Below are 20,078 nucleotides of genomic sequence, written 5' to 3'. Positions count from 1 at the left end.
ACAGTTTCTGACTTCAGCTCCTGCAATTGAAATAAATCAGTCAATAAGTAAATCAGTCATTCCATTTATTCTTATCCATTCTTACTAATTTGCTTCTATTGATCCCTCTGTCCATTCTTCCTTCTTCATAATATTTGAAGGATAAAAATATTAACAATACCAATGATAAGAAAATATCCATTGACATCTATTTCACATGATCTTATTTATTAATAAATTATCTTTCTGTAGTTGGTTAGAATAAAACAATGTGGCTCATTTATTACTATAATACACAATTAAATGAAAAAGTTAGTAGGGAACTCAGCAAAGCCTGAGGGATCTATGCAAACAATCATGTTTAAAAATACTGACAATGAAGCCAACCTGACCAATTTTGAATAACTCTTTTGGCTAAAATAAATGAAGTGAGAAACAGTCATGCTGGAAACTAATATCCACTTCTTTAATATTACTTTTTCCTAAGCTGATCACTGGACCTCTCTGCTGACAATTGGTATTTAAGTGAAATGAAAGGGTGGGTGATCGTTTTCGATTAACAGATATATTGTTATCAGGAATAACATTAAATATAACAATATTCCAAAGACAAAATAAAGTTCTCTGTCCCCACACAAATGAGAGATATAAATCAGAGTTTCTTGTGTCTCATTATATTCTCTCGGCAATTCAGATGGGGCCTCAGTAGGATAATGAAGCATTTGGGGAAGAAGATGCAAGGCAAGAGACCAGCCCCAGAGGCCAAGATGGAGAAGATCTCCACGGCCACCATCGACTTCCCTTTGGTGCTCAGGTAGGTGGGGAGGAAGCTGATCCAAACACTGCAAAAGACCAGCATGCTGAAAGTTATGAACATGGCTTCGTTAAAGCTGTCAGGCAATTTCCTAGCCAAAAAGGCCACTGTGAAACTGATAAGGGCCAAAAAACCCAGGTAGGCAAGGGAAGCGTAAAACATGAAAGCTGCGCCTTCATTACATTCCAAGATGGCCTCTCCTACTAAGGAGTGGAAGTCCAAGTTGGGAAATGGGGAAAAGGTTATCAGCCAGGTGGCACCAAGAACTGCTTGGACCATGGGACAGGCTAAGACAATCGAGTTGGTCAGTGGTTTTCCTAAGAGTTTATTTGTCCTTTTCACTGGCTTGGTGCCCATGAAGGCCAGAACCACCATGACAGTTTTTTCCAAGATAGAAGACACTGCAAGGGAGAAGAGAATGGGAAAGGTAGTTTGTCGGAAGAGACAGGTGAGGTTTCTGGGTTGACCAATGAAGAGGAAGGAGCAGTGGAAGCAGAGCAGGAGGGAGACCAGGAGGATGTAGGTGAGATCTCAGTTGTTGGCCTTGACGATTGGAGTGTCATGATGTTTTCGGAAAATTGCCAGAACTGCCAATGTGATCATAAAGAGAAAAAGAGCCGGAGAAGTTAAAGTGTATCCCAGGGTCTCTTGATAGGAGAGGAAGTGGAGCCTCTTGGCAATGCAGTGGTCCTTCTCCTTGGTGGGATACTGATCTTCTGGGCAGGGGTCACAGTGAGCGGCATCTGAAATCAAGAAATCAAATATTTGAGCATTATTTCACCCTCTTTATTCCTCCCTCCCTCTACTATGGCATGACTGCCCCCTTTCTGCTATGGCAGATCCACAAAGGAACTGATGGAATGACCCACTGGGCATTTCATGGTGGATGAAACAAGGCAATTCTTTCTATATTATTGATGATGCTTTGGTTAGGTTAGAGAGAGACTAGGATGTGTTCATATGGATAGGGAACTTCCATGATTATTATAGCATTCAGTGTGAGAGAGATTGCCATTTCTTTCCCAATTTTTACTGCAATCAGAAAAAGACTGAAGGATCCGTCAGCGAGAAGTCCTACCCTTCCATGTATTCATGCATTATTTTTGTGTTTGTGCCGAGAAGATCTAAATGCAAAAGAGAAAATGGAAATGTCTACTGTGTTTTGTGATAAGGGAAGGTCTCATTTGCTAATCCAAAGTGATATACAGAGAAATTGATTGAAGTGGGGAGAGAGGAAAGAATGATCTAGAACAGGGGTTTGAAACTCACATCATGACGGCGGCATCATATGATGTGTCAGGACTTCCCCCCCTTTGCTAACCTTGGTGTGGGCGTGGCCAGCATGTGACGAATCCAGCCCATAGGCCGGTACTTTGACAGCACTGATCTAGAAGGACCGTAGCACTGTTCACCCAAGTTCTCTGATTTGTAGTTCAAATCTGTTGATTCTGATTTTTGTTGTTTTTGTAGGAGAGGGTTAATAGCAACAGCAATAGCACTTAGACTTATATACCATTTTACCTTGTTTTACAGACATTTCTAAGTGATTTAGAGAGTCAGAGCTGGCTGGTGCACGCATGTCTGTTTTTGGCCATTTTGGGGCAATTTTCTGGGCCATTTCCAGTCCACTTTGGTCCCAAAAACGGCCTGGTAAATAGTCCAAAAACAGGCTGAAAATGACCTGAAAAATGTTATGAAAACCACCCAAAATGATGTGGAAATAAACTGGAGAATGGCTGTTTTTTGTACATTTTGGGGGAATTTGGAGGCTGTTTTCTAGTGCTCTGGCACTCACGAATACACCAACTGGCCAGCATGCACATGCCTGTTTTTTTGCTGGGATTTTGGCTGTTTTCAGGCAATTCAAGGATAAAAAATATTTCAAAGAGGAGGAGCCAGAAAATATCCATTAAGATCAATTTCACATGATTGTGTTTATTAACAAAGCATATTCTCTATGAAGTATATAGACAGCAAAATATGGTAGCTCATTTAAACTGCAGAATAGACATTCAAGATCAAAGCATTTTTCCAAATTATTCATGGGGCCTCACTGGGGTGAACTGAGATTAATGAAAAATGAAAGTGTGGATGATTAGTGGTTGCGCATGTGCGAGGTGGGGATGGCCGCTGGTTTCTCTTGCTCTGTCTGGAAAAAACGCCGGGATAAACCGGCGGTTTGGCTCGGAGCCTTAGAAAAAGGGGTTCCTGCAGCTGAGCCAGATCCAGGGGACCCGAATAGATGGTTTTCTGGAGGGTTGGTGCTCCTGGGCATCCCCTGGCCCACGTGGAAGCCGGAGTGCTCTTCACGATGCTTAGCAAGGCTGGAGGGAAATGGCAGTGCTGCACTGAGGGCCCCGCTTCAGCGTTCTAGGCTTCCGGCGTTTCAACCACCCACAGACAGCCTCGAATCGACTTTTTGTGGCGTTTAGTGGTCTTGGCTTGGTTTAGGCCCTACTTCCTCGCTGACTGGGAGGAGCCCTGGTGTCTGCCTGTCCTTTGGAGACCTGTTGTCATCGAAGGAAGTGGGTGACTCGAACGACGCTGGATGAGACAAGGAAGCTGGTTATTCCTCGGCTGCCGTAGTCTCTTTAGGTGCCCCCCCTCCTCTACTCCGGTCGGAGCACGTTACTGGCCGCTCCTGGCGTTTTTTGACATCTGTGCCCCTGGTTCTTTCTGGATTTTTTTGGGACTCTATTTGGCTGGCTTTATTGAGGGGTAGTTGGTTGATATGGGGCATTATAAGATCTGGCAGTTGGCCTTGCGGCCATTGCCACAACCCCTTAGTCTATCCCCTAGGCCTTCTCTTCGGTGAGGCCTTTCCTCTCCTCCCTGGCACTCGGTTTGCTCACGGCTCACGGCTGCTGGACATTGGACATTGGACTTGCGATCCGGTCCTGGCTGGTACGATCATTGCCGCCTGCCATTATCAAGGCGTTCCATCTCAGCCCCTTTGGAACTTTTTGGACCCCTCTATCCCAGTTCCATCGATACTATCTATCGCGTAAGGAAGAGAGAAAACGAAATCTTGCTTCCCCATTTATACCTTCGCAAACCCAACCAGACTGGACTTTTTGCGAACTTTATTTGAACTTGCACATTCCTTAACAGCTGTGCAATCTTCTTCCTTTTCTCTTGTATGGGATATGTATGTGGTATGTATGTGATGTATGTTTGATGTTTGATGATTGTACCCACTTTTATCGTTTTATTGTCATTGTATTTTGTAATTTTTAACTGACTTTAAAAGGGGACTGGATGAGTGAGTGACTGTGTATGCATGAGGGGACTGGGAGAACAGTCGGGTGCCTCCTCCACTGAGTGCCATTGCAGAAGTGGTAGGGGGCCCAGGCCTATCTCCCGTCCTAGACTGACTGAGATTAATGGCCTGCCGGAGAGAGTGGACGCTATGGGGGGGGGGAAACGGGGTCGACGGGTGCGGGAGTGGGCCGGAACATTACGGTCACGATGGGAAGGGGCAGGTATGGCAGGAACTTCAGGGCTGGCCATTACCGGGGAAGGAGGGTCCGCTACGTCGCAGCGATCCCTCCTTCTGGCCCTGTTAGTTCCACTCCAGGACCAGATGGCAAGAGTGGTCAGGGCCCTGGTCTCAGGCTGTTGTTGCTAAATGCCAGGTCTGTGGTTCACAAGGCTCCCCTCATCTGGGACCTAATATTAGACGAGGGGGAAGACCTGGCATGTATTACTGAAACCTGGCTGGGCCCGGAGGGAGGAGTCCCCCTCACTGAAATGTGCCCAGAAGGTTAGGTGACACATGGCTGGATCCAGACGATAGTTAACACCTCTCTCCGGGAGGGGTCCTTCCCGCACCTCCTAAAGGATGCGGTGGTGAAACCCCTCCTGAAGAAACCTTCTCTGGATCCAGCCATCTTGAGTAACTATCATCCAGTCTCCAACCCCCCCTTTGTTGGGAAGGTTGTTGAGAAAGTGGTGGCCTTTCAACTCCGACGGTCCTTGGATGAAACTGATTATCTGGATCCCTTTCAGTCTGGCTTCATGCCTGGTTACAGCATGGAAACTGCTTTGGTCGTGCTGATCGATGATCTCTGGCGAGCCAGGGATAGGGGTCACTCCTCTATCATGGTGCTTCTTGACCTCTCAGTGGCCTTCGATACCATGGACCATGGTATCCTTCTGTGACGGTTGCGTGAGGTGGGAGTGGGAGGCACCGTTCTTCGGTGGTTCTCCTCCTAACTCTCGGACAGGTCGCAGTCGGTGTTGGTCGGAGGGCAGAGATCGATCCCTAGCCCCTCAATTATGGGGTGCCACAGGGTTCGGTCCTGTCCCCCCTCCTATTCAACATCTACATGAAGCTGCTGGGTGAGATCATACGCCGGCACGGGATTAAATAACATCAATATGCGGACGATACACAGTTGTATCTGTCTGCCCCGTGCCAACTCGGTGAAGCGGTAGAAGTGATGTGCCAGTGCCAGGAGGCTGTCAGGATCTGGATGGGAACGAACAAGCTGGCGCTCAATCCCGACAAGACCGAGTGGCTATTGATGCTCCCTCCCAAAGATGGTCCAGCTATTCCATCTCTCAGCCTGGGGGGGTGAAATTATACACCCCTCAGAGAGGGCTTGCAATTTGGGAGTCCTCCTGGATCCGCAGCTGACTTTAGAACATCATCTGTCGGCTGTGACCAGAGGGACCTTTGCCCAGGTTCGCCTGGTGCACCAATTGCGGCCCTACCTGGACCAGGAGGCCCTTCGGATAGTCACTCATGCCATCGTCACCTCAAGACTGGACTACTGTAATGCGCTCTATATGGGGCTGTCCTTGAAGAGTGTTTGAAGACTTCAGCTTGTCCAGAATGCAGCCACGCGAGCGATTGTGGGTGCACCTCAGTACACCCATGTTACACCTATCCTCTGCGAGCTGCACTGGCTGCCCATTGGTCTCCGGACATGCTTCAAGGTGCTAGTCGTTACTTTTAAAGCCCTACATGGTATCGGACCTGGGCACTTGAGAGACCGCCTCCTGCCAGTCACCTCCCAAAGACCTATTAGATCCCACAGACTAGGCCTCCTCCGAATTCCATCTGCCGGCCAATGTCGGCTGGCGACTCCTCAGGGGAGGGCCTTCTCTGTGGTTGCTCCGGCCCTCTGGAACGATCTCCCCATGGAGATCTGGACCCTTACTACCCTTCCGGCCTTCCGCAAAGCAGTTAAGACCTGGCTGTTCCGGCAGGCCTGGGGCTATTGAAGTATCCAGCCCCATTCGAGGTTACGGCTGTTGTAGAATTTTAAATTGTTGTTTTTATTCTTTTTTTGTATCCCCTCCCTTTTTATTGTTAGCCGCCCTGAGTCTCTCGGGAATAGGGCGGCATACAAACTCAATAAAATGATAAAATGATAAAATGATAATGGTCTGTGATTACTCCCATCAGTTGATTTCCAATGATTTAATAAACTAGCTGCTGTCTCATATCACAATATTTTTTAGAAATCAAATACAAAAATGTTCTAAAGTCAAAATGAAATTTTCAAATCTCTGCATGAATCAGAGATTCTTGTGTCTCATTATATTTTCTCTACAATTAAGATGGGGCCTCAGTAGGATAATGTAGCATTTGGGAAAAAAGATGCAAGCCAAGAGACCAGCCCCAGAGACCAAAATGGAGAAGATCTCCACGGCCACCATGGACTTCCCTTTGGTGCTCAGGTAGGTGGGGAGGAAGCTGATCCAAACACTGCAAAAGACCAGCATGCTGAAAGTTATGAACTTGGCTTCGTTAAAGCTGTCAGGCAATTTCCTAGCCAGAAAGGCCACAGAGAAACTGACAAGGGCCAGGAAACCGAGGTAGGCGAGGACTGTATAAAACATCAAAGCCGAGCCTTCGTTACATTCCAAGATGGCCTCTCCAACCAAGGAGTGGAAGTCCACGTTGGGAAATGGTGGAGAGGTTACTAGCCAGGTGGCACAAAGAACAGCTTGGACCAGGGGACAGGCTATAACAATGGAATTGGTCAGTGTTTTCCCTAAGAGTTTCTTTGTCTGGTTCCCTGGTTTGGTAGCTATGAAGGCCAGAACCACCATGACAGTTTTTGCCAAGACAGAGGAAACTGCCAGGGAAAAGAGAATGGCAAAGGCAGATTGTCGGAAAAGACAAGTGAGTTTTCTGGGTCTCCCAATGAAGAGGAAGGAGCAGAGGAAGCAGAGCAGGAGGGAGACCAGGAGGATGTCGGTAAGATCCCGGTTGTTGGCCTTGACAATTGGTGTATTGTGACATTTAAGGAAAATTGCTAGCACTCCTAATGTGATTGTTGAGAGAGAAAGAGCGAGAGAAGATAAAGCATATCCCAGGGGATCTTCATAGGCAAGGAAGTGGCTCTTCTTGGGAATGCAGTGGTCCTTCTCCTTGTTGGGGTATTGGTCTTCTGGACAGGGATCACAGTTTTCAGAATCTGAAATGAAGAGTACTTTTCATTTCATAGAATATCAAAAGGAAGAAATCATCCTTTAATATTGATTATCTTGTGGACAAGTTATTGTGAGACAGTTAAGTTTTCACCTTTTGGGGATCAAGTTCTCCACTTTTTATTTTGCAATCATTTTGCAGGGAAGGGGAGGCAGAACTAGTTAGATGGATCTCCCTCTTCTCCAACAAGTCTATCTCGTGGGAGACTGATGGCGCTGACAGAAAAACACGCCCTAAATAACGAAAATCAAAGCTTCAACCTCAAGCCCACTGCTTCATGAAAAGCTTGGTCTCTGGTTTTCCTGGATGTAGTTAGATGTAAGAGTAGGACTAGAAAGTCTAGTTGGGAACTCATGAATTGTGCCACGAATGTATCCTGCATTAAATTGCTAAGGGGAAAAAAGGATGGCTTGGGGGGGAGGCCAGTTTAGATCCACCAACCAAGATTCTTCTGAAACGCCTGCATATTTTGATGAATGTTAATCTATCAAAAATGTCAACACAATTGATATTGGTTTCTACTGAATGGTTTCCTTGACCCTGGTAGATCTTCACTGAAAGTGTGCTCTACCTGTCTGATTAGAAATGGTCCCTTCCGGACAAGGGTCACATTGGTAGCAGCAAACCTGCTCCCCCTCTGGAACATTTTTCCTCTCTCCTGCCTGGCACCGTTTCATGCCACACCTGGCAAAGGGCACTTTCTGAAAGAGAAAGGAGAAATGCTTGAGATGACCTAAGCAACTAACATGCTTCCTTTATTTCTTTCCATATTCCTCTTTCCATCTTCACCATAACTTCAAAAGAAATTGCTCACTACCAGAAACCAGGAGCATTTCCTGCCTGATTCAAATGAATGACCCTCCCAACCCTCCAAGGGATGCTGGAGATTGGAACTAGAACTTCATCAGCCAAAGGAAGCTTTGATTAAGCTACAGCTTTTCTAAAACAAATAACCAGGAGGATTTAACTGAACGAGAATGATCCATGGAAATCACTTAAAAGGAAATACTGTAGATGTCTTCAGCAATGCTTCAATTATTCTTTTGTATATTTTTCTTTCCATCGTTGGAATATCTTCAAAAGCAACGGTTAACTCAAGTATAGCAGAAACCAGGAAAAGCTCTCGAGGATTAAGGCCAGTTTCACTCTAAACCACCAATGGATTCTGGGGTTTGAAACTGGGGATTGGCATGCAAAAGAAGGATTGTGAATTGAGCTATAGCTTTTCTGAAGGAAACAGTGATGGAGATCCAGCTGAAGGGGAATGGTCCACGGAAACCGCTATTGGCTGCCCCATCTGCATCCTAGGTTTCAAAAAGAATTTCTTCCTGATCTCCACCCTTTTTTTTTTTTTTTAACAGAACTTTTTTATTTTTCTTTAAAAAAAAAACACAAATATGTCATCATTTGTCAATCATTAAAACATTGAAGTACAATTTTTTTTTTGTGTGTACCCCTCCCTCCCTCCACCCCCCCACCCCCCCTCCTCCTTCCCCCCCCCCGACTTCCCAGAACCCGTACACGGTATAGAATTTTAACTAACACAGTCTAAAATCTATTGAGAAAAAAGAAATAAAGAAATTAATGACATTCTAGATTGACCTTAGCTTCTTCTTACTGAACTAACTTTAAACAATTTAAATCATTTCTGATCTTAAGCATAGGCTAACTGGAATTTCTTAGTCCCGTATTTATTTTGTATATAGTCAATCCATTTTTTCCAGTCTCGTTTATATCTCTCATTTGAATGATCTTTGAGATATGCCGATATTTTAGCCATTTCAGCTAAGTTTGTTACTTTCAATGTCCATTCTTGAATTGTAGGCAAGTCTTCCTTCTTCCAGTATTGCGCCACCAACAGTCTTGCTGCAGTTATCAGGTGCAGAGTCAAATTGGTCTCTACCACTGTAAAGTCAGTACATATACCTAGTAAAAATAACTGAGGACTAAACTTTATCCTTCTTTTAAAAACATTTTGCATGACCCACCATATTTTTATCCAAAATGCTTTAACCTTTTGGCAGGTCCACCATATATGATAATATGTAGCATCGAGAGAACCACATCTCCAACATTTAGGCTGTACATTCGGATACATAGAAGCCAACTTTTTAGGATCTAAATGCCATCTATAGAACATCTTGTAAAAATTTTCTCTCAGATTTTGAGCTTGTGTAAATTTCACATTTCTTACCCAGATTCTTTCCCATGTATCCAACATTATTGGTTCCTCAATATTTTGAGCCCATTTTATCATACAATCTTTAACTAATTCTGTTTCCGAATCCATCTGTATTAATACATTATATATCCTCTTTATATGCATTAAGCTTTGATCTCTTATTTGTTTAAACAAATTATCCTCAACTTGAATAAAACCAATTTTTTGATCTATTTTCCACCTAGCCTGTAATTGCCCATACTGGAACCATGTTTGAACTACCTTCTCCTCTTTTAATACCTCTAAAGATTTTAATTGTAATACCCCCCTTTCCGAGGTAAGAAGCTGTCTGTAGGTAATTCTGTCCTGTTTTTGTGCTGTATTCATATTTTCAATTGCGTGTCTAGGAATTGCCCACATGGGTATCTTGTCATTTAATTTATATTGATATTTCTTCCAGACCCGCAATAAAGCATTTCTTAAAATATGACTTTTAAAGTTCTTATCCAATTTTTTTGTTGAATAACAGGTAAGCATGCCAACCAAATACCAGATCCACCCTTTTTGATCTGTCATAAATCAGACCTCAAATATGTTACATGCAAAACAGCTTTTTCATGAAACGGTTGTCAAATTTTTGATTCTGTAACCCGTTTTCCAGCAAGGGAGAAGTTTTGAATCCCCAGGAGAGAATGAGTCTTTTACTGGATTTATTTTACCTTCCATCTCACCTTTTCTGCCCAGATGATTGCATCAGAGTTAATGGTGAAATCATGTCCTGCAGGAGCCCCAGGATCTATTCTTCCAACTTTCACAGGGACAAAAGATTCATTAGGGAGGAAAACCCAGTTGAGAAGATCATAACGAGCAGATCCCAGTCCATCTTCTGTAAAGGAGATTTCATCTCCAGCACTGTTGTTGAAGTGAACATTCCTCAAATAGGGAAGAAGCTGAGAGAAAAGAGACCTTCAGAAATTGCTAACACTTTCACACACCTCTAAAAATTTATTTTCCACACATTGCCTGCCCTGATTTATGACTTCAATGGACTTAGAGGTCTATTCTTTATGCTTTGATACAATCCCACCTCCCAATTTCATGAATTTTTGGCCATGTTGAGTCCTGGAATGCATCGCACAGAACTGGATGGAATATATTCAGAAAACGATGGGCTCAACTTATGCGAAGGGATTTAAAGTAAAATTGAGTGGGAAGGGGAGCAATTTTCATGACCTTTATAACTCAATTCCAAGCAAAAAGCACTAGATAACTAATCATAGAAAGATGTAGGGAGTAAAGAGGTAAAGAAAGAAAGACAAAGAAGGTCAACCTAAAATACTAGTATACAAGGGCAAGTATAATAGACTTGCCATTCCTGAAACTTGGTGGGATGAAGTGACGGAATGTACTCATGGACAGATACAAACAACTCAAAAGAAACAAACCTAACAAAAGAGGAAGTGGAGTTGCATTATATATTAGAAATCACTTCTTTCTGTACAGAGATTCACAAAGCCAAAGAGTAAAATCTTCTAGAAAGCATATGGGTCAACATAAAAGGAAAAAAAAGAATGTTGTTGTCATAGGCATATATTACAGGCCACCAAACACAACATAATCAAGTCAATGTTTTAGACTTCAAAAGAGCTGATTTTAACAAACTCAGAGAGTGCTTGGGAACTATCCCATTGATGAAAATCGTAAAGGGAAAATCAACTGAAGAAGCATGGAAATCTCTGAAAAATACAGTTACAAATGCCCAGTCTAGTTTCATAACACTAAAAAAGAAAACCAAGGAAAGCAAGGAAATCTAGCATGGTTGCACAAAGAACTCTCAGACTAACTGAAGAAAAAAAAGGAAAATTACAAATAATGGGAAGAGGGTCACATAACTAAGGCAGAAAAAACAGATCCAGGAAATTACAGGCCAATCAACCTGACATCAATACATGGGAAGATCTTTGAAAAGATAATCAGGCAACAAATTTGGAAACAACTAGAACAGATAAGGTTTTAACCAGAAGCCAACATGGGTTCAGAAAAAACAGATCATGATGAAGTAATTATATTTTATTCTTTGACAAAGTGGTTAAATTAGTAGATCGGTGAAATGCTGTGGACATAGTATACTTAGAGTTCAATAAAGCATTTGAAAAAGTAGAGCACAATCTACTTCTTGGCAAGCTAGTAAAATGTGAGATAGACAGCACAACCACCAGGTAAAGTTTTACTGGCTAACAAATGTAGACCTCAATGGAACTACGTCTACGTGGAGGGAACAACAGTGTGTGGCAGCAGCCCAAACAGCCAGTGCAATGCTCGTCTGTAGGCAATAGTTGGAATACTGCATCCAGTTTTGGTTGCCACAATGTAAAAAAGATGTTGAGACCCTAGAAAGAGTGCAGAGAAGAGCAACAAAAATGATTAGGGGACGGGAGGCTAAGACATAAGAAGAATGGTTGCAGGAATTTGGTATGTCTAGTCTAATGAACAGAAGAACTAGAGGTGATAAGATAGCCGTGTTCCAATATTTGAGGGGCTCCTACAAAGACGAGGGAGCCAAACTATTTTCCAAAGCACCAAAAGGCAAGACACAAAATAATGACTGGAAACTAACCAAGGAAAGAAGAAACATGGAAATAAGGAGAAATTTCCTAACAGTGAAAGCAATCAAACAAGGCAATCTGGATTCCTTTCAGTCCGGTTTCAGGCCTGGTTACAGCATGGAAACTGCTTTGGTCACCCTGATCTATGATCTCTGGCGAGCCAGAGATAGGGATCACTCCTCTATCCTAGTGCTCCTTGACCTCTCAGCGGCCTTCGATACCATCGACCATGGTATCCTTCTGCGACGGTTACGGGAGGTGGGAGTGGGAGGCACCATTCTTCGGTGGTTCTCCTCCTACCTCTTGGACAGGTCGCAGTCGGCAGAGGTCGACCCTTAGGCCCCTCAATTATGGGGTGCCGCAGGGTTCGGTCCTGTCCCCCCTCCTATTTAACATCTATATGAAGCCACTGGGTGAGATCATACGATGGCACGGGATTAAATACCACCAATACGTGGACGACATGCAACCATATCTGTCCGCCCCGTGCCAACTCAGTGAAGTGGTAGAAGTGATGTGCCAGTGCCTGGAGGCTGTTAGGGTCTGGATGGAAACGAACAAGCTTGCACTCAATCCCGACAAGACCAAGTGGCTATTGATGCTCCCTCCCAAAGATGGTCCAGGTATTCCATCCCTTAGCCTGGGGGATGAAATCATACGCTCCTCAGAGAGGGGTCGCAATTTGGGAGTCCTCCTGGATCCACAGCTGACGTTAGAACATCACTTGTCGGCTGTGACCAGGGGGGCCTTTGCCCATGTTTGCCTGGTGCATCAGTTGCGACCCTACCTAGACCGGGAGGCCCTTCGGATAGTCACTCACGCCCTCGTCACCTCAAGACTGGATTACTGTAACGTGCTCTACATGGGGCTGCCCTTGAAGAGTGTTCGAAGACTTCAGTTAGTCCAGAACGCAGCCGCACGAGCAATTGTGGGTGTACCTAGGTACACCCACGTTACACCTATCCTCCCTGAGCTGCACTGGCTGCCCATTGGTCTCTGGACACGCTTCAAGGTGCTAGTCGTTACTTTTAAAGCCCTACATGGCATCTGACCTGGCTACCCCACCCGAATTGTATGAATGTTGTGCTTTTAATAATGTATTGTCTTATGTGTTTAACTTGGTTTGTCCTCCCTCCCTTTGAACTGTGAGCCGCCCTGAGTCCCCCCAGGGAAAAGGGCGGCATACAAATAAAATACCTATACCTAAATACCTATACCTGAGAGACCGCCTCCTGCCAATTACCTCCCAAAGACCAATTAGATCGCACAGACTAGGCCTTCTCCAGATTCCATCTGCCTGCCAATGTCGGCTGGTGACTCCCTGGGGGAGGGCCTTCTCTGTTGCAGCTCCGGCCCTCTGGAACGATCTCCCCATTGAGATCCGGACCCTTACTACCCTTCCGGCCTTCCGTAAAGCAACTAAGACCTGGCTGTTCCGGCAGGCCTGGGGCTGTTGAAGTATCCAGCCCCACTTTAAGTTATGAATGTTGCTGTAGTTTTAAATTGTTGTATTGTTTTATATATTCCCCCTCCCTTTTTTATTGTAAGCCGCCCGGAGTCTTCCGAGAGTGGGCGGCATACAAAACTAATAAATACAATACAAATAAATACAAATGCAATAGCTTGCTTTCAAAAGTTGTGGGTGCTCCATCACTGGAGGCTTTCAAAAAGAGGCCGGACAACCATTTGTCTGAGATGATACAGGGTCTCCGGATTGAGCATGGGGTTGGGTTAGAAGATCTCCGACGTCCATTTCAACTCAATTTTTTTTTGTTCTACACATGGAGTACTTCATCTCTATGTTAGCTCTAAGGATCTCAGACTGGATTAAAAAACAGAGAGATTACCTGCCATGTCTGGACATCTAAGGTCCTCTTTCCAAGCCTCATCATGGCTGGTTGTGGTCCTGATCCATGAGTTGCCTGGAGTGCATGTGCCACAGCATAAATGGCATTGTAGATGTTGTAACTTTCACCTGTCATGCTCGTTTCAAAAAGGTGAGTTGGCAGACTCTGTACATTCTCCTCTCCAGTACATGGTTTTTGCTCCTCTTGAAGGATCTCTCCTGGTCTGCAGATCAAGCACTCAAAGATCTGTTCCCACCAGAAAGGGAGAAATGTGTCCCCTCGTGGGTTGAAAGGGTCTAAAGATATGAGAAAATGGCTGAATTCTGAGACTTCCCTGGTGTGATCCCTAAAATGCAAAGCTCCATGATAGGGCTTTATAAATGGCAACATATATGGATAGTTGATCACATTAAGTTTCCAATAGGATGTAAAGATCCAAACTTTCAGTAATGATGTATATCTCTGTATTTCATTAGCAAACATAACCATCAGTTCATTTGTAATACTACTGTAGTCTCCAAAAAATATAATCACTTCACCTTTAGAGAAGGTGTTTAAAATATGAGGCAATATTGGATCGTCAACATCAAAAAATTCAAATTTAATTACTTCAGTGAAGGCCAGGCAGATCTCCTTCTCCTTCAGCTTTGGTATCAGGGTTGAGACAAAATGTTCCCCACCATCATCTTGGTTGGCCACCAACCCAACCCAGTTCCACTGGAAATGCAGGAGCAGCTGGACTAAACCCTCATACTGAGCAGATTCCTGGGGATTATTCTGGAAGAAGGAAGGATAAACTCTTCTGTCTCCCTGAGTGAACTCAAAGCCAACACCGAGCTGGAGAAAGGGAGAATCTTCTTTCAAAAAGAAAGTGGTGACTTTAGGGTTCCCCATTGTGTAGTTAATGCCCCACCAGGCAGACTGACTCACAAGCTTCACCTCCCACCCTTCTGTGGAAGAGGCAACAGTTTCCTGTTTTGCCTGGTTGTGATATATCAGAAGTTAAAGGAAAAAACACCCACCTGATACAGAGAATAAACTGCACTGAAAGGTGCAGAAAGACAATAAACTTTTATGAAAGCCAGGAAATGATCCCTCTTGACCAACACAGCTTTTCAGAATTATGACAGTATGTTTTGCAGTTATATAAAGATGTATTTTAACATATAAAATAGAAAAATCATTCAACTTTAGAATGGATTGCCTAAATCATACACCCTGGGTGTGTTCCCTCCCCCCACAATCCCTTTGTTTTCACCCTTGCCTTCTGGGTGTGCTTAGATTATTTGTGTGCTCCATGCTGTATCCAATGCAGCCTCCTTACCTGTGGGACCTTGAAGAGGCTGAAGATGGAGGCCATCTGCCTTGAGGATTTGGGGTTGTCACCTCCAATGACAGAGAGCAGAGGGTCCTGCCGGTCACATTTATATCCTGGAACCATTCGGCCCCTTGTGGACAGCAGGGAGAGGCTACATATGAAAATATTCCTCTCCCTCTTCCAATTGTCACACAAGTTGAATCCAAGGGTGATGTTGGGGAGGAGAAGCAGATCCTTGTTCACCTCCATGGCAGCAAACATCAAGGCCAGGAACTGCTGGTAGTTTTTGAGTTGGGGTCTATAGTCAGAAAAAGATTGGGGAACATTAGAGGAAAGATCTCGTGTGCTGGTGGAGTTGGCCTCGCCTTTATTTGTGTCTGGCCTTGCAGTAGAGAATCCCAAGTTCCATTGGGCTCTTTTGGATTCTTTAAGGATGTTCCTCGATTGCACTTGGATGGATTTCTGAGAAAAGAGAGAAGCCAGGCCACCCTCATCGCAGATCATGTTACCCCACCTCTGTTCTCCCTCCCTTCTTCAGAAATCCTCCCCAGTTGCTCCTCTTCCACCCTAATCATTTTCTTCTTCCTCTCTCAGAGCAGCTTCTTCAGGTCTGAGCAAAAGACTCCAGTGGGGAGGGAGGGGTATCACACAGCCCAGATTTACTAAGGACCATTATTCTCCAGCTCTGCTGATTGCAAAGCTCAGGAGGGCTTTTTCCTCCTCACAAGATCCACATTGGACAATGATCAAACTTTTCTTTGAGTATACAAATACAAGCTGGGTGGACATGGCCTTGTAGATGACCCTCACTCTATCAAGGACCTTGGAGTACTCATCTCTAATGGTCTAAGTGCCAGAGCCCACTGGAATAACATTGCCAAAAAGGCATTAAAAGTTGTTAACCTAATCTTGCGTAGCTTCTTCTCTGTTAATATAGCACTGCTAACCAGAGCATACAAAACATTTCCTAGAACAATTCTTGAATAAAGCTCATCCGTCTGGAGCCCACAATGCATATGGGACATTAATACAATTGAGCGAGTCCAGAGATACTTCATGAGAAGAGTCCTCCACTCCTCTGCTCACAACAGAATCCCTTGTGCCACCAGGCTTGAAATTTTGTGCTTAGACAACTTAGAACTATGCCGCCTTCAATTTGATCTAAGCGTAGTACGTAAAATTATCTGCTACAATGTCCTACCTGTCAATGGCTACTTCAGTTTCAAACACAAGATATCAGCACACAAAAATACAAACTTAAGGTGAACCGCTCCAAACTTGATTGCAGAGTTTGCAACAGAGTGGTCAATGGCTGGAATGCACTACCTGACTCTGTGGTTTTTCCCCCCACCCCAAAATGTTAACGTTAGACTGTCTACTGTTGGACTCACCCCTTTCCCAAGAGGTCTGTCAGGGGGTGTGCATAAGCGCACCAGCTGGCCTATCGTCCCTGTTCTAATGTTCCCTTTTATTGGTATCCATTTTACATCTTCATAATCATGTCTATACTTATATCTGTTGTCTAATGGATGCTTGATTTTAAGTCTAAATTAATATCATAAGTCGGTTTCTTCACTGGCCAGCAAAGTTTCCAAGATGTTTCCCCTCCTTACTTTTATATGGTTGATTATCATCCGGATGAAAATGTCTGGAAAGACAGATCATGTCCCTGCATAGAATTTGTGTAAAAACTGCTGTTTTTCTCTGTCCTCAGGGACAGTTCCGGAAAGACTATTCTAGACTATTTCTTGAACTTTCCTGTTTATTGAGAAAAGATCTGAAGATTCCTAGAATGAGAATGAAAAGAAAGAAAACAATCACCCACATTTTCCCCCTCCAGGTGAAACTTACGTGATTTCATTAATACGTGGAAATGGGTCCCCTTGGAAATCTGATGAGTTGGACTCCACCAAAATTTCAAGGGGCAAATTCCCTCCAATAATCAGATCACCAGGCCTGTAAATTTCCCATTGATCCTCTTTGCTTAAGAGTTCTTGTAATGCACACGTGCTTTGAGTCTTCTTAGCAGGAGTTGGAGGCAGGGGGCAGAAGAGCAGGAGGAGGAGGAGATGCATCCCAGCCATTCTTCCCACCTTCCCTCCTAGATGAGAAATCAAGTTTTGTGCAGAAGCTGAATTGCAGGGAACATTTTAAATCTCAGCAGAGCTTTAGCACAATAGGAAGCTTCTGTGAAAATTTATCTGATATTTCTTAGTATTAACAAATTTTGTTTTATCATTTTATTTCGTCCTATTTGTCCTATTCTGAAATTAGACTATGTGCTGTATTTTATTTTAATGATAAGGCTGCAAGACTAATCCGTCAATAAAATACTGTATCAACTATGCTTTCTCTTACCTGTGTCTGAGCTTTGACACAAAGACAGATGAGTCTCACCAACCTCAGAGTTAGCTCTTTGGAAGACAAGGTAGAGCCCTCCACCACTGGGAGAACTCAGAGAATGTTTCTTAAAGCAGGTTTAACCTGGGAAGGATTTTGTGGGTTATAATCCACTGGGGATACATTAAGAATTACTGTTCTTCTGATAATTGGAGGGGAAAGTGATTGTCCTATCTGTTGGGAAGTCAATGTCGTTTGCAGGTCATCTTAGTGAAAAACATGTTTGTGACTCTTGTAGCTTATCCACAGAGAAGACCGACTTGAGAGCCAAGGTGTAGTTGACCTTTTGAACTACCTGAAAGTGAACACTTTTACACATTAGGGAGTTTGGCCCGTGTCATAGTATGTTTAGAGAGAATAGTTGCTAGTGGGGCATGGTGGCAGTCAGCTTGGCCCTAGTAATAGTGAGCAATCATGGGAATGTTTAGATGGTTTAGTTAAATTTGATCAAAGTCACACTGGGCAGCCAACAATGAAACATTAAAAGCTGTAAATAATGAAAAGAGCCTTTGTTCAAAATCTTTATACAATAATTATTTAAAAGGAAATTAGAAGAGGAGAATTAAAACCAGAAAAGAGAGTAATAGCTGGAGGGATGTTGGCATAATCAGGCTTGAGAGACCATCAGAAGCTCAGGAGTGATGAGCCCAACCAAGAATACAACTGCTCTTGCTAATACATTTTGCACCAGCTGAAGTTTCAAGGGAAGACCCATGTGAAATGCATTGCAATAGTCCAACCAAGAGGTGACCAGGGCATCCTCTGTCCTGGAATGGGTGCAACTGGCACATAAACAAAGATGTCAAAAGGCCCTCTAGCCAAAGTTCTCGCAGGGTCTCTTTGGGGCAATGCAACCCCACCCAGCACCATAGATGGTGTAGCCCTAGAACTGGGGACCCACAAACCCAAAGCCATTCAGTCTTGCTGAGGTTTCTCAGAAGCCTCTTTTTCACACACAGACACTCATAGCCTCCAGACAGAAGGACAGGACATGCACAGCAGTGCTTAATTTACCAGAAGCACCGATGTTCAATTGGGTATCATCAGCATATTGTGGATACCTCACCACATGGAGATGGACAAGCTTACCCAAGGGTCTCACGCAGATGTGGAATAGGAGAGGGGACAGCACTGACCCCTGTGACACATAAAGGTCCAGGGTGGGGTCTCTCCTCCCCAGGCACCATTGAGCCAAGTAAGACAGGGATGGACACAGTAAGTTACCTGTTCTTAGCACCTCACTCTTCTGGACCCAGAGCTCTGCTGATGTTCCTGGGATCTGCTGGAGCACCTCTACCAATTTAGGAGTCACAGCCCAAAATGATCCTATCACTAGGACCACTTTGGCCTTGACTTTCCACATATCTCCAGTTCCTCCTTTAGACTCTGGACCTTTTCCAGTGTCCCATCCTCCTTCTTCCTGATCTTGCTGTCATTTAACACTGCTGCATCTATCCCCATCTCTGTCTTCTCCTCCATGACCAAATATGTCTGGTTCATTGGCCAGTATCTGCCTGTCTGCCTTTATCTGGAATTCCCAGAGGATCTTAGCCCTGTTGTTCTCCATAATGTGACCTCATTGCAATGGTTTATTGATGTAAATCATGTTATGATGGCTTTTCATGGTCCAAATTTCTCATGAAATAAACCTCTGAATTTTAAATTTTAAGATTTATTGCTTGTGGTTTGTCTGTGGTCCTCTTTATTGGGATATTCTTATGACAACTTGGTAGTGTGATTCATTGTATGCTGTTCATACCTGCATGTCAGGGCTGCTTCCTTCAGTAACCAAGAAAGAAACCACTTAACTCCATTTTGCAGAATTAAGAGAGCTTTTACTGGTTATTAGTAGATAGTAGCTAGGCAAAGCAAGATCTGAGGCAAAAGCGTGCGTAATCATAGATATCAATATGTGACCCAACCCTCTTCCCTTGGTAACCCCATCCCACAGTCCAATCCGCACACCCCACAGGTGTCATGTGGGATACATCTTCAAAAATCATCATCAAGTTGGTATGCCGGACAGTTGGCCTTGGCGGCAACTCCTCTCTCTGCAGCATGCGCAGTAGATGGTGAGAACAACTCCCTTTATTCAGTCACTCCTGCACAGAATACTTCCCTCACCCAAATACCATGCCCCCCTTCCCCGTTTCAATGGCAGCCAAAAGCAAGCAGCAAAACAGAGGCTGACATCCGGCCCTCCGTCAGGAAAGGAAATCACCCCTGCAGAAAAACAAACAAACAGACGAACAACACAAAACAAGAAAAAAAGTATTTTTTTATTTTTTTGTTATTTTTTAAGAAAAGGTTTAAACTGAGGTTTTAAAGTATTGAGTTGATACAAGGTAACACAAGCTAATACTGCCATCTAGTGGACTTGAAACATTGTTACCAGACGTTTCCCTTGCATACCATTTGGTCAGACTGTAAAAGCAGGCTTTGTTTACACAGCTGGACTTTTTCAATATCTGAAAACCTACTTTAGATTAAATAAGAAGCAGCAAAGGA

The 20,078-nt window shown here is 43.9% G+C and overlaps 1 protein-coding gene across 1 annotated transcript; it reads right to left on the bottom strand.

The window, feature by feature from the left end:
- Positions 1 to 1,324: 1,324 nt before the first annotated feature.
- Positions 1,325 to 14,746, bottom strand: LOC148049954 (vomeronasal type-2 receptor 116-like). Its single transcript, XM_087705772.1, has 5 exons — positions 13,853 to 14,746; positions 10,131 to 10,349; positions 7,810 to 7,939; positions 6,664 to 6,834; positions 1,325 to 1,536 (listed from the first exon to the last, which is right to left on the bottom strand). The coding sequence occupies exons 1-5, from the start codon at positions 14,744 to 14,746 to the stop codon at positions 1,325 to 1,327; spliced, it is 1,626 nt and encodes a 541-aa protein (XP_087561898.1).
- Between the last annotated feature and the right edge of the window lie 5,332 nt (positions 14,747 to 20,078).

The sequence above is a fragment of the Thamnophis sirtalis genome, unplaced genomic scaffold, assembly GCF_051295495.1.
Source record: "Thamnophis sirtalis isolate CommonGarterSnake01/CBP01778 unplaced genomic scaffold, rThaSir2_p1.2 scaffold_1, whole genome shotgun sequence".
NCBI lineage: Eukaryota > Metazoa > Chordata > Lepidosauria > Squamata > Natricidae > Thamnophis > Thamnophis sirtalis.
Note: the sequence above shows the minus strand (reverse complement) of the source record. Positions and strands in the feature narration are given on the sequence as shown.